At 41.7% G+C, this 15,402-nt stretch overlaps 1 protein-coding gene across 1 annotated transcript in view; it reads left to right on the top strand.

Moving 5' to 3' along the window:
• ENTPD7 (ectonucleoside triphosphate diphosphohydrolase 7) overlaps positions 1-13,907 on the top strand; it is a 40,430-nt gene extending 26,523 nt beyond the window's left edge. The window contains exons 10-13 of the mRNA XM_080688081.1: positions 4,985-5,309; positions 8,038-8,123; positions 8,935-9,096; positions 10,968-13,907. Coding sequence (XP_080544207.1) covers positions 4,985-5,309; positions 8,038-8,123; positions 8,935-9,096; positions 10,968-11,199 — 805 coding nt within the window. The 3' untranslated portion in view covers positions 11,200-13,907. The remainder of the gene's footprint in view (positions 1-4,984; positions 5,310-8,037; positions 8,124-8,934; positions 9,097-10,967) is intronic.
• Positions 13,908-15,402: the final 1,495 nt, after the last annotated feature.

Below are 15,402 nucleotides of genomic sequence, written 5' to 3'. Positions count from 1 at the left end.
ATAAAAAAGTACAGCAGCTTATTGTGGTGACCTCTTGCTGTGTCTCACTTCAGACATCGTGGGATTGAGATTAAGTTGTTATTTTTAAATGTGCAGTATACTGTTGATTCTAGCAGTTCCTTCTACATGGAAATGCTCAAGACCTGTTTGTTGAATTACAGTGTAGTTGCATGTTCTGCGGGAGTTAGGTTCTATAGTGCGCTTAAAAAATAAAAAGCATGTGTAGTCAAAATTAACCTTTAAATTATTCTCTTGTTATTTCCACAATGGCAGTTTTTCCTTCAGCATGGATCAGATCATTGATTTTTTTTATTTGAGTACCAGATAAAGTAGTTAGGCCATAATGTACAAACAATTGTGGGTTTCTTTAGCATTTAAAATTATTTTATAGTCCTAGCTGGTTTGGCTCAGTGGATAGAGCATCAGCCTGCGGACCAAAGGGTCCCGGGTTTGATTCCGGTCAAGAGCACGTACCTTGGTTGCAGGCTTCTTCCTGGCCCAGGCCCTGGTCAGGGCTCATTCAGGAGGCAACCAATCAATGTGTTTCTCTCACATCGATGTTTCTGTCTTTCCCTCTCTCTCCCACTCTCCCTAAAAATCAATGGCAAAATATCCTCAGGTAAGGATTAACAACAACAACAAAAATAATAAATAAATAAATAAATAAATAAATAAATAAATAAATAAATAAAAAAAAACATTTAAAATTATTTTACCATTCTGCACATTGAACGAAAGCATAATAGATGGCAGTTCTTTTCACCATACAATTATTTACCCCCATTTGTTTAGCTAGAAACACTAGTTTGAAAAGGTATTGATATATGGTATATGTTAGTTTCTGCAGTTCTAAATTATGTTGGGAGTATGTTAAAAAATATTGTCTCATAGATCTTTAAAGTTTTTGTAAGTAAGAGTTCAAGAAGTTTTGGGAGAATCCTGTTATCCTGGATAATTGATAAATGCATTGAAATCAAGAAGCGTGTTTGTATAGGGAAAACTCTTAAATCCATATAAATGTTACTTGGGCTATGGAGCTCAGTTCACTCCTGCTGACACCTGAACAATTATTATGACAGTTTCACACCAATTTTGCTTTGTTCCTTCTTCATTAGTCCCTGTGCTTCCTTTTCCATTTTCTTCCTTTGTTGTTCTGCTGCCTTTTTTTTCTGCATCTGCTGTTTTCTACCTCAGACTTAGCCAGGCTGCATTGTCTTCCCACACACTGGCATTTTCTTGCCATGTATTTAAGTCATCTAATTCAGAAAAGCAATTATTCATCTTGTGTAGCTGCTAATCTACCAGAGAAACCTGTGCTTCCTGAGATGTCAAAACTTCCTGGTTCTATCTTCTTAAAACGATTTTCTAAGCTTTCCTTATAGTTAGTGTCACATCCTTAAAATAGGTTCCAGTTGCCCAGCCATTTTGTTGTATTGCCACATTCCCATTCTCTTTTTCAGTCTTTATACGTGTGTGTGCTTCCTCATCTCAAGAAGTCCACTCTTCAGTGTCTTTCTGTTTTTTTTTTTTCTTTTTTTAAAATAAATCTTTATTCAGATTATTACAATTATTTCTCCCTTTTTCCCCCATAGCTCCCCTCCACCCATTTCCCACCCCACCTTCTGCCCTTACCTACCCCCCACTGTCCTCATCCATAGGTGTATGATTTTTGTCCAGTCTCTTCATGAACCCCCCATGCCCCTTTCCCCCTGAGAATTATCAGTCCACTCCCTTTCTATGCCCCTGATTCTATTATATTCACCAGATTATTCTGTTCCTCAGGTTTTTAATTCACTTGATTTTTTGGTTCACTTGTTGATAGATATGTATTTGTTGTTCATAATTTTTATCTTTCCTTTTTTCTTCTTCCTCTTCTTTAAGAATACCTTTCAGCATTTCATATAGTACTGGTTTGGTGGTGATGAACTCCTTTAGCTTTTTCTTGTCTGTGAAACTCTTTATCTGCCCTTCAATTCTGAATGATAGCTTTGCTGGGTAGAGTAATCTTGGTTGTAGGTTCTTGCTATTCATCACATTGAAAATTTCTTGCCACTCCCGTCTGGCCTGCATAGTTTCTGTTGAAAAGTCAGCTGACAGTCGTATGGGTGCTCCCTTGTAGGTAACTGTTTTTCTCTTGCTGCTTTTAATATTCTCTCTTTGTCTTTTGCTCTTGGCATTTTAATTATGATGTGTCTTGGTGTAGTCCTCTTTGGATTCCTTTTGTTTGGGGTTCTGTGGGCTTCCTGGACTTGTAAGCCTATTTCTTTCACCAGGTGGGGGAAGTTTTCGGTCATTATTTCTTCAAATAGGTTTTCAGTATCTTGCTCTCTCTCTTTTTCTGGCACCCCCATAATTCTGATGTTGGTACGCTTGAAGTTGTCCCAGAGTCTTCTTACATTATCTTCAACTTTTTGGATTTTTTTTTTTGCTCTTTGCTTTTTCGGTTGAGTGTTTTTTTGCTTCTTTGTATTTCAATTCTTTGACTTGATTTTTGTGTTCCTCTTGTCTGTTTTTGGGTCTCTGTATAATATTTTTTATTTCAGTCAGTGTATGTTTAATTTCTAGTTGGTCCTTTTTCATATCTTCGAGGGTCTCGTTATATTTATCGGCCTTTTCTAGGATATTCTTAAAAAGCCTTATAACCGTGGTTTTGAATTCTATATCCAGTCGTTTGTTTTCCTCCATTTCTTTCGTTTGTGATCTGATTCTTAGACGCCGCATTTTCACTGCTTCCCTGAGTTGGTAGATTTGTGTGCTAGGTTTCCAATTTGGCCCAGTGGGTCTGCCTCCCCAGTTAACCTGAGGTGGACACTCTTGGTGCACCCCTTTGTGGACTGTGTGTACAGCCTTGTTGTAATTAAGTCTTGATTGTTGTTGGTATCACTGGGAAGAATTGACCTCCAGGCCAGTTGGCTGTAAGGATCAGCTGTGTCTATGCTGGGAGAAGTCCGGTGCTGGAGACAGCCTTATAGGATTAGACTTGCCAAATTGCAATAGCCTCTGAGCTCAGCTTGGATGGGGTGGAGTCTCAGCCTTGGCTTCCCGTCAGCCTTGCCCTTGCGCGCACGTGTGTGCCTTCAGTCCTCTGCCTTCCCGGCTCCCGATTCTCCGCCCAAGAGTCCAGACTCCCCCCACAAGAGCGTGGTTCCCCAGGGGCTCGCCTGGAACTGGGGTTCACTGCAGTCAGAACTGGGGCTCAGTGCCGTCAGGAGCCTCTCACTCCCTTCCACTAGGGAAAGCCTGTGACAACCTCCGCAGCCTTTGTGTGCACTGGCGCGAGCGCACTTTCAGTCCTCCGACTTCCCCGGCTCCCGAGTCTCCGCCCGAGAGTCCAGACTCCCCCCACAAGAGCGTGGGTCCCCAGGGGCTCGCCTGGAACTGGGGTTCACTGCAGTCAGAACTGGGGCTCACTTCAGTCAGAACTGGGGCTCAGTGCCGTCAAGAGTCTCTCACTCCCTTCCACTAGGGAAAGCCTGTGGCAACCTCCGCGGCCTTTGTGCACACTGGCGCGCGCGGACTTTCAGTCCTCCGCCTTCCCCGGCTCCCTAGTCTCCGCCTGAGAGTCCAGACTCCCCCCACAAGAGCGTGGGTCCCCAGGGGCTCGCCCGGAACAGGGGTTCAGTGCAGTCAGAACTGGGGTTCAGTGCGGTCGGGGGCTCCCTTCCCCCTTCCGCCAGAGAAAGTCAGCCAGGCTCTCAGCCGCCCTTCCTCTCTGCGCGCACAAAGCCCCTTTGCGGTACCTCCAATTCTCTGTGAGCTTTTCTCCTTCCTTCTAGTTGTAGAATTTTCACTCAGCCTGCTTTCCTGTGGTTCTGGATGGTGTCCGTTCTGTCTTTTAGTTGTAGTTTTGAAATTGCTATGCGAGGCAGCAGTTTAGGTGTTTACCTATGCCGCCATCTTGGTTTCTCCCAGTGTCTGTCTGTTTAGGAACTGATGCATAGTTAACCATAGTTGGCAGTTACTTGGTCTCCACTTGATTTTCATCCCTGCCAAGATCTACATTTTTAAAAAAAATATTTTTATTGATTTCAAAGGAGGAGGGAGAGGGAGAGAGAGATAGAAACATCAATGATGAGAGAGAATCATTGATCAGCTGCCTCCTACACGCCCTCTACTGGGGAAGGAGCCCACAGCCTAGGCATGTGCCCTGACGGGAATGGAACCGTGACTTCCTGGTTCATGCTCAACCGCTATCCAGGCAAGATCTGCATATTAATCTCTTCAGGAATGAGAATACTGTCGCTCTCGGCAAGTATAGACTTTAACCAGAACTGTGTGATGGCCCTTCCCTATCCAGTCACAGCCAACATATGTATCTCACTATTGCCAGCCATTTAAAAAAAAAAATTCTCACCTGAAAATATGTTTTTCATTGATTTTAGAGAGAGGAAGGGAGAGAGAAACATTGATGCAAGAGCAACATCAATTGGTTGCCTCCTGTACACGTCCCTTCAGAGTACGGGACGATGCTCCAACCAACGGAGCCACACCGGCCAGGGCACTATTGCTAGCCTTTGACACTGCACCACTGCTATGGTCCTCTCCTGAGGAAACGCCCCAGTCCCTCTCACTTCCCCTCCTTCCAGCAGTTATTTTAAACATTAGAACCACACTAGGCAGGGTGAGATCTTTGCATTTTTAAGAGGCAAGTGGTAATGAAGACCGGATGGAGAATAGCAGATTCACATCTCCAGTTTTGCTTTACACTGGGAAATATATGCTTACTAAAAGGTTGAACAAAATTGATCACTGCCATATTTCTCTCTTTTTCCTTTTTGTTTTTTTATGCTAAATTGAATTTGCTTAAATTAAATGTTCATGTGACTCAACTACATGGTAATACTCCATCCTCATTTCTGGGGAGGTCATGCAAAAGAACAAGGTATCCATGAAGCACATTATTAAGCCAGGTTCCTTCAACTAGGCGTTTCTTAGAGTAGACTGAGTACAGTAGTGATGTGTTTTGTTCTTGTCACTGCAATAGGTTGTTGGGCCAGAAGACAGGTCTGAGTCCTGACAGTCCATTTCTGGATCCTTGCCTGCCTGTGGGACTCACAGATGTGGTGGAGAGGAACAGCCAGGTGCTGCATGTCCGAGGAAAAGGAGACTGGTCGACTTGTGGGGCAATGCTGAGCCCCCTGCTGGCTCGCTCTAACACCAGCCAGGCCTCCCTGAATGGCATCTACCAATCACCAATTGACTTCAACAACAGCGAGTTCTACGGTTTCTCTGAGTTTTTTTACTGTACGGAGGATGTGTTGCGCATCGGTGGCCGCTACCATGGGCCAACATTTGCCAAGGCTGCTCAGGTAAATTATTAATAAGAAAGATGACTCATGCCACCAGTGGCTATTTATTGGAAGCCTAATTTTGCTCCAGGTGCTATGCAAAGAGCTTTGCATGCATGGTTTCACTTGACTCTTACAGGAACTCTCATTTTCAGATGAGGAAGTATCGTATTTAGAGGAATTAAGGAATTTGCTATGCTATACTATCTTCAATTAATTAAGCTTAGCTTCCCAGGGTGTCCTCTCAGCCAAAGTATCACCCAGCTCCAAAATTGTTGTGGCAGCTAATAGTTTTCCTTTAACTCACCAATGGTCTTGTTTGATGTTTGTGGCCAAGTAGTGTCATCTTTAGATATTTTTCCCTATTGGGTGTTTCCACTTGTAATGTGCTTTTGGAGATGATGTCACTCAAGGGGACAAGTCCATTTTCACTTTCTTGGTTTGAGTTATTAAAAAGTTGAAGTGGGCCCTAACCCGTTTGGCTCAGTGGATAGAGCATCGGTCTGCGGACTCAAGGGTCCCTGGTTCGATTATGGTCAAGGGCACGTACCTTGATTGCAGGCACATCCCCAGTGGAGGGTGTGCAGGAGGCAGCTGATCGATGTTTCTCTCTCATCGATGTTTCTAACTCTCTCTGCCTCTCCCTTCCTCTCTGTAAAAAATCAATAAAATATATTTTAAAAGAAAGTTGAAGTGGTTTACAGTCACTGAGAATATTAGAAAGATGTGAAAATGTGCAATGATGGGGGAAGTATTCTTTAAGTTTAAATTCACTTTGAACATATATAAGATTCAAGCATGCTGTAGGCTTAAATCATTAGTTACCTGGACAAGTGAAAGTTCAACTAGCTTTCTATAGTTCCTGCTTTAATTTAGATTCATCACTTTGAATTTTTGTGTACAGTTCTGTGATCTCTCTTTATCAGAGAAATTTATGGGAAGAATCTGTTCTCTCTTAATATTTTTTATCTTTTCCTTCCTGCTTTCTTATAATTCTCTGGGGTTCTCTTGGTGGAAGACTTCCAAGGGAAGAATATTTGTAGTATGTGTACTATTCTGTTCCCTAAAGGCAGTCCTTAAGAAATATTGAAGAAAACCCGGTTCGTGTTTGCTTTGTCCCCTCCAGTCTCCAGGATTACCCTCATATTCCTTTTCCTTTCTCAGCGTTCAAGGGCTCCCTACCTGTCCATAGCCTGAATCTTTCTCTCATTTTAAAACTTCAGATTTTTTTCTCTTGACCACTGCTTGCCCAAGTTGGTAGTGGCTTAGTATGTTCTCTTTCCCAGGTAAAAGAGATGATTTTATTTATATTCCCTTATTCTTTTTCACTTTGACTCTTATTTTATCTTCCCAATGATACCTTCCCTGGTACCACAGCCAAAATTGCAGCCCTCCCCAATATTACCTATTTCCTTTTCCTGCTTTATTTTTCCTGTGTGCATTTATGTCATTTAACACATTCTGTATGTGTACATGTGTACGTATGTATATATATTTAGTTACTAGAGGCCTGGTGCATGAAATTCTTGCCTGCACTCTCTCGCAATCTGGGACCCCTTGGGGGATGTCTAACTGCTGGTTTACAGGGATCGGGCCTAAACCAGCAGTCGGAAATCCCTCTCCCAATCTGGGACTGCTGGCTCCTAACGGCTCGCCTGCCCGCCTGCCTGATTGCCTCTAACCACTGCCTGCCTGCCTTATTGCCCCTAATCCCTCTGCCTGACTGCCTGATCGCCCCTAACCACTCACCTGCCTGATCATCCCTAACTGCTCGCCTGCCTGCCTAGTCACCCCTAACCCCTCTGCCTGTCTACCTGATCACCCCTAACCACTCTGCCTGCCTGCCTGATCACCCCTAACCACTCTGTCTGCCTGCCTGATCGCCCCTAACCACTCTGCCTGCCTGCCTCATTGCCCCCAACCACTCTTCCTGCCGGCCTGATCTCCCCTAACCACTCGCCTGCCTGCCTGCCTGATCACCTCTAACCACTCACCTGCCTACCTGATCTCCCTTAACTGCTCGCCTGCCTGATCGCCCCTAACCGCTTCTGCCTCAGCCCCGCCACTGGGGCTTTATCCAGAAGGAAGTCCGGAATGACATCTGGAAGGTCATTTGGCTGTCTGGTCTAATTAGCATATTACGCTTTTATTATTATAGATTGTCTACCACCACTAGAATGTAAGCTTCTGAGAAATGAAGGAATTCAACAGAAATTTTGTCTGTTGTATTTACTGCAGATTCCCTGACACCTAGAATAGCACCTGGCACATAGTGGACATTCAGGAAATGTTAGTTTACTGAACAAAGCAAAAGGAATGGTTCCTTTGGTGAGAATTATCACATGGAGGCAGTGCTAGGTGTTTGACGATTCTGTTTCATCTGCTTTACCTGCTTGTGTCAGTCCTTCGTAGAGTAGAATGACGCTCTCTTCGAGTTCGGATGTTGATATTTCTGGTCCTAACCTTACCCCTCTCTGAGGCCTACGAGGTTTAGGAGTCATCTCAGGCTGGCTTTGTACTGGACTTGGAGGTGCTAGGGATAAAAAGGAGTATTTCTAGCTCGAGCCCTGGGACTTGTGTTGCACAGGACCTGGCACAGTGTTCAGTGAATGAAAATGCCATTTATGATTTCCTTTGTCAACTAGTAGCCCACAAGCCACTTTAGAAATGGAACAGCTGTGACTGTGGGGGAAGTTTATAGAGTTTTCCTCCAAATTCATGTTGCACAATTTCTCTGTGGTCATTCCAGGACTACTGTGGCATGGCTTGGTCAGTACTAACTCAAAGATTCAAGAATGGCCTTTATTCATCACATGCAGATGAGCATCGACTCAAGTAAGTAATTTCCTTTTCCCTCTTAGATGTGGCCTTAAAATGTAGATAAAGTGTAATGAAGGAGAGTGAGCGAGCAATACTAGATTGGATTTTATGTTGAAGGAGAATTTGAATATATCAGATTTTTATTTTCTGAGTGAGAAGGGCCAATTAATGAGCCTATTTTAGCAAAGGCCAAGGGAAACCAGTGGTTACCAGAGTTCACCAAGTGGTTTGAAATAAAAAGTGATGGCCTTTTTTAAAAAAAACTTTATTAAGTACCAGATATGCAGGAAATTAGACATAACTAACATAAATCCTCATGTAACTATCACCCAGCTTCAACAAATGTCAGTTTGGTTCAGTGGTCCTCCCATTTTGTAAATATTTTAGTTTAAAATTTTAAACACATGAACAAAAATAATACAGTGAAATTCTGTGTACCTCTATCACCCAGCTTCTCTACTGGCCAATCTTGTCTCATCTATTTTCCCCACCCACACTCCCTTCTTGTCATAATTGGGTTATTTTGAAGCAAATCCCAGACTTCATAATTACACATGTAGATATTTCAGCATGTTCTCTGAAGATAAGAACTCTTAAAAAAAATAAAGAAAAACATAGCCATAATATTATTACTGCAATAAAGGTGTTCTTCACATTTGTGGTAAATGTTAAGTTAAAGTAGACTCAAATTTGGCTCCACCTAGCGGTGAGGAAGGTGAAGCTGGGAGAGAGAGATTTTTGACATCCAGTGGGAGTATGCAAAGGAAAGCATTAGAATTGTTTTACTTCTTTAAAAATTTTTTGATTAGCTATTTTTGTCACACAGGTATCAGTGTTTTAAATCGGCTTGGATGTACCAAGTCCTTCATGAAGGATTCCACTTTCCCTATGATTACCCAAACCTACGGACAGCCCAGCTGGTATATGACCGGGAGGTTCAGTGGACACTGGGAGCCATTCTGTATAAAACACGATTCCTACCACTCAGGTAAGGTGGACTAACCAAGCTGGCATCTTGAGCTGAGAATATGTTAGTTAGTGCCTCAGAATAGGTTTCTTAAGCGACACCTCCCACAAACAAACAAACAAACTCCCTTTATTACTACCAGGTGGACTGCTCTTACTATGTTGAAACAGAAAGAAGCTTGAGCATTATGGGTCTGAAGTCTATTCCTTAGTTTTGCACTTTCAGAAATTCAGTTTTGTTGATCCACCACAAATCAATCCTTAGGATTGAGCTCTCACCACTTCCAAGATAATGATTGAGAAACTAAAATGGCATTCTTAAATTACGCTGAAAAACATATCTGACCAGAGAACTGGGGAAGGCTGTCTGTCCAGAGCCATCTCTCCTAATGACCAACACCTGGCTAGAGATGGTGCCACTGCTTTGAAGGCTTTCGGTGGGCCAGAATTCGAGCAGAAGGTGAGGGGGGGAATTTTCATCACATGATCATGGCCTGATGTCTTGCTGTTGTGAACCATAAGGTGTTTGGGATAATCTTTAGGTACTCTCTCCCTGGATTATTTCAAAACTAAAATGAATATTTAAAAATATTTTTTAAATTAATTTCAGAGAGGACAGGAGAGGGAGAGAGATGGAAACATCAATGATGAGAGAGAATCATTGATTGGCTGCCTCCTGCATGTCCCCCACTGGGGATCAAGCCTGCAACCCAGGCATGTGCCCTTGACCGGAATCGAACTCGAGACCTTTCAGTCTACAGGCCGGTGCTCTATCCACTGAGACAAACCAGCGAGGGCTGAATTCTTATTTTTTGATGCCTGTTTTACTAAACTCAATACTGTCAAAAGCCTTGCAGGTGATAGAAGTCGTAGAAGTGGGGAGTGGGAGAGGGTGTGCCCTCCCTGAAGGGCTGGCCACTGTCATGCAGAAGTGATGGCCCAGCATTTGCCACTTCTCATTTGGCAAGAGAAGCCAGATGTCCAGATTTTATATGCAGTCTTTCAGTTTTGAGAGTCACATTTAAAAAACAATTACACTGCAGTTCAAACAAAACAAAAACCGATCTTTTATCTAGACCACCAGAGAAGGGCTTCTGTTCCAGACAGGCAGGCAGACCCCTGCACTTAGCTTTCCGTGTCTCCTAATGTTTGTCAAGATTATAATAGAAGTGGTCAGATGACAGCTTTCTTTAGCCATAACCTAAATTTTCAGAAAGCATAGTAACTTTAAAAAAAGATTTATACATACTCTGATTTCATATATATATATGTGTGTGTGTTTTGTGTATAATTTTTTTTTTTCAGAGAGGAAGGGAGAGGGAGAGAGAGAAAGAAACATAAATCATGAGAGAGAATCATTGATTGGCTGCCTCCTCCATGCCCCACACTGGGGATTGAGCCACAACCCAGGCATGTGCCATTGACCGGAATTGAACCTGGGACCCTTCAGTCCACAGGCTGATGCTCTATTCACTGAGCCAAACCGGCTAGGGCTGATTTCTTGATTGGATTCAGGGACCACCCTCTTCTTGTTAGTACTACATTTACAAACTGTTAGGTCAGAGTGTTAAGGGGCCACAGTTAAAACTAATGTTACAGATGACCAGTCTTGTCTTATTGTTCACTTTTTTGCCTTCTGATTTTGTTCCCAGATTCTGGAAGATTTAGGCCTGTGAGGCATCCTCTTTAGGCTTGGAAAGGAAGATATAGAAAGAATCACATAGCAGCCCTGGGGTTGGGGGCATGCTTCAGCTTTGCTTGCTCAATGGAACTGGTATCATAGAATGTTTATGTGGATAGAATAAATGGGCTAACATCACTGGGCCTTTTAAATCAGCATCAAGGTTTCTCTCTGAAACTAACATTTCTTTTCACCTTCAAACTGTTCCCTAGGGATCTACGGCAGGAAGGTGTCCGACAGGCCCATAGTAGCTGGTTCCGTCTCTCCTTTGTCTACAACCACTATCTCTTCTTCGCCTGTATCCTGGTGGTGCTATTGGCCATCATCCTGTACCTTCTGCGGTTACGCCGAATTCACCACCGACAAACTCGAGCGTCAGCTCCATTGAACTTGCTGTGGATTGAAGAGGTGGTGCCCATGATTGGGGTACAGGTGGGGCCATGAGGCTGGGCAAGGACTGTGGAAGCTCAAGTACTCCAGAGTTGCTGCTCATTGAATTCCACCACTTTCTTGTAATGGCTTCAGATGCTGCTTTGCCTCATCTTGTGGATATTTGGCATTGGAATTTCCACTTTATTATCTTCTTTAATTCCTCTAAATCTCCAGGTCCTCTTATCTGAGAGAAGCTGTAACTTAGTCTGTGAAGAACTAAGTAACAAGAGATTGGTGCTAACAAAGGTGACCAGCCTTAGTCCAATTGAAGCACACTTCTCCTTTAACTGACAGATCTGGTGTGTTCCAGGGATCTAGACTTTTCTCCCCTTGCTAAAGCATGATGTTTGGCATTGGGCATACTGGAAGCTGAGGTGAAACCAAATTTGGAGCTTCTGATACAAAGCCGAAGACATTCTAGCAAGTGCAGCAGCCCCTTCTTTCTCTGTAACAGAGATACCATTTATGTGGAGATCCACAACCCTTAATAGGGCCCACGATAATTTGCAGGTCAGTGGAACAGATAGGAATTTCCAGGCGACCAAAATAACACAGCTTCCTTGCTTCTGTGACAAAGAAGCCATTGAGTGTGGACCGAGGTCCCTGACAGTGTTGCTGATGTTAGTATGTGATTTTAAAGGTTAGGACCCCTTCTAAATGAATGGATCATCAAAGATTTTGACTAAGTCTTATCTGATGTCTTGTATGACCAGGACAGAAACATTTTCCATGTCTATGTGCCTCAGAGGCTGTTTGGGCATTAATTTTTCTTTTTGAGTCTTAAATATGCTTGTAGGATGGAGAAACTGTGATGGGTATTGGAGACCTGGGTTTGATTTCAGGTCACTGTCCTATAGGCCTATTTAAAAAAAAAAATTTTTTTTTTTACTCATTTTATTGGGCTGACATTGGTTAATAAAATTAGTTAGGTTTCAGGTGTACAATTCTGTAATACATCAGCTGTATATTATATTGTGTGGTCACCACCCCAAGTAAGTCTCCAGGCCTATTTTTATGAGTCCGTATACAGGAAGATTCACAAGAATTCCTTTATTTCACTGTTAAGATCAATAAAATCAATAGTTTGGGAAGGGATATATTTGGGTTGTTTTTAAAGAAGGAAAGAACAATATTAGGATAGTGGGTAAAGGCAATAAAATCCAAGCTCTTGTTTATTTTTTCTGAGAAATCGAAATTTTCTCTATTTGACTCTGGGAATGTCTGAAAAGAAGCAAATTATTAATCCACATGGAAACTTTCAGAACCTTTGTTAAAAGATTGCTCAGTCACAAACAGCATTTCCATTAATGAGGAGAGAGGAAAAGCCATAATTATTGCATTTTCATCGGTGACCCTCCAGGAGCTTTGCTCCTTCTGTTCTTTACGTTGCAGGATTCATTCATGAACTTCCACCTTCCCCCATGGTATGTTCTTTATACTTTATCCTTTCCTATATGGACCCTTGAATGTCCTGCCCAAGAATGTGCTCCCAGAGTTGAAGTAGCTTTCTTTTCTTTTTTTCTTTTTTTTTGTCATCTTCATTTCTAAAATTATATAACTAGGGGAAATGGACCTTGACTTTCAAGGGAAAAAAAGTGAAAAAGATTTTTGATTTTTTCTCCCTTTAATCCTCACCCAAGGATATACTTTTATCAATTCCTAGAGAGAGGGCAGGAGAGACAGAGAGAGAAACATCAGTGTGAGAGACATTGATCAGCTGCCTTCTGCATGGGCAATTCTAGCTATTTAGGTATGTGCTCTGACTGGGAACCAAATTTGCACCCCACCCCCAGTGCACAAACAATACTCCAAGCAACTGAGCCACCTGGCCAGGGCAGAAGTGAAATTCTTAAAATGTAAATTTCATACTGGGAGCAGAAGGGAATTAAATGCTTCATAAAACAGAAAAATCAAGGTAAATAGATGACAAGTCTGGAACTGTTTTCAAATTGGATAATAATGGATCTGGCAAAGTATCTTATAGTTTCCTTTGGGAATATATTTTTATGACTTAAGTCACAGTAATTTCCATTAATTTTTAAGACTTCTAAATTACCTTGATTTTCTTTGACTTATCTTTCTGTCACTGTGAGTGAGCCCTCGCCTTATGAATGCTGCTTATAAATAATGTCAAAATGTTTTTCCTTGCCTACTCAGGTAACTCTTTTCCTCTCACCTTGGTTTCCAAATACTATTTGTATTTTTCTTGTAGATCTAGTCAGTGATCTAGTCAAAACCTACCTAATAGGTTAACAGTGATCCATTTCGTGTCTCAAAATGAAGTTGAAACAGGGAGGAGGTGGTGATTACTCCAGATAGAAAGCTCTTAGGAAGTTATTCTTCCTGGTTATAATAATAATAGCTGTCATTTGTTAAGCCCTTATTGTGTACCAGACATTCTGTTAAGATTTTTATATATATTATTCAATCATTATGGCATTCTTTCAGATTGATATTACCATGTTTTTTTTTCAGTTGAGAAACTCAGGATACTTATGTTTATAATTTTTTCACTGTAAATGTATTTCATATTCTTAATTTATTTTAATTAGTCTTTAATTAGTGTGCTATATCCTGTATATTATTTTAATATTATAATCTCGGCTTGTCTTTACTGCCGTGAGTAAAACATGTCAGAGTTCCATAGTATAAAATGAAGGACACATTTTTATCACGCCCTGCAGAAAAACTGAATAGATGCTCTTAATATTGGTTCCTGTACTTCTCCTATTGCTCCCAATTAATGATCTTACATTACATTTCATTAGCTAGAAACAGCCATTTATTTCTTGCAGAGGGGCAACTATATATATTGCTTTCTTTTCATGAAATATTTTTACCTAGAGTCAGTCTGTCTTGCCTTTTAGCTGTTTCAAAATATTTTTAAAAGGTTTCTTTTCTTTTTGCATTTTTGCCTTTTGAGTAGTTCTGTGAATATAATTATGGTTTCATAAAATTCACATTCCAGTAGTTCCTTTGAATCCTACAAAGTAGTGTTTCCGATAATAGCAACAATGAACCTGAACTGTTTTAGTACTTTTATTAAAAAAGGTCACAAATGTCAGAACCAGAGTCGGTGGCTTAAAGGGGTGATGTTTTATTAGCCTTACAATGGCACAACCCATCACTCTTCTCTGAATTCTTATCACTACAGCATAAGGAAAATATGAGTAACATCCAATTATATGGCATTATATTCACTTAAGTTGCAGTTAATTCTAAGGGAAATTATACCATCTTTCTCTTTGTACCTTAGCTCCTTGAATTGATTTTCCTTGGTCAAGGAAATTTTAATCACTTTCCACTAGCCTTTTTATTTATTCTTCTGATGTCATCCAAATATTTTGACTCTCCTCTCCTCAGCCTAAGAGTTTCCTAAATAGAAGCTCCTCCCCACCCGCCAGCCCTATTTCTCAGTTTTGTGTTTTGCTTTTTGTCAGGAGTGAAAAACGTGGGTGGAAAAGAACATCAGATTTCATGAACAGCAGTCTTGGATTCTAGTCCTGGCTTTGTCATTAACTAGCTCTGTAACTCCAGGCAAGTCACTTGCCCTCTCTGGTTCATTTCTCATCTGTAAAACAGGGTGGCTAGACAAGATGATCTGAGATTAGTTCCAAAGGGAGAACCATTGGCCTAACTTGCAGGAGTCCTCAAACATTTTAAACAGGGGCCAGTTCAGTGTCCCTCAGACCATTGGAGGGCCGGACTATAGTTTAAAAAAAAAACTATGAACAAATTCCTATGCACACTGCGGGCCCAGGACGAGTCGGCTGCTAAGCAGGACAGGCAGCAGCACCCGGCGGGCCGGCCCGCGGGCCGTAGTTTGAGGACCCCTGGTAAGGCATTAAACGCAGGTGAGAAGGTAGAAAAGTAATACGGTTTCAGGAAGAGGATTTTGGTCTGGTTTTGAAGACTAAAGGAGCTAATGGTTGTCTATTTTATTCATTACCCCTGACATTCCCTGGTGCGAATGGAGTATCCAACAGCTATCATTATACATCCATTTCAGGGCATGAGATTTTAAAAGGGATTTTAGAGGTCTTCTGGTCAACCCCCTTGATTTTATAAATGATGAAATTGAATCCCAGAGCAGTAGTAATATGTGCTGTTACTACTACTACTGGTGACAGCTGCCATGAGATGCTCAGAATCTTCCTGCAAGATTGTGTATTTCAATAGAATCTATTCTTTATAATAATAGCTGACTGCAACTAT

Source organism: Plecotus auritus (genome assembly GCF_963455305.1).
Source record: "Plecotus auritus genome assembly, chromosome: 9".
Lineage (NCBI taxonomy): Eukaryota > Metazoa > Chordata > Mammalia > Chiroptera > Vespertilionidae > Plecotus > Plecotus auritus.
The sequence above is the reverse complement of the archived record's forward strand: the minus strand, read 5'-3'. Positions and strand labels throughout refer to the sequence as shown.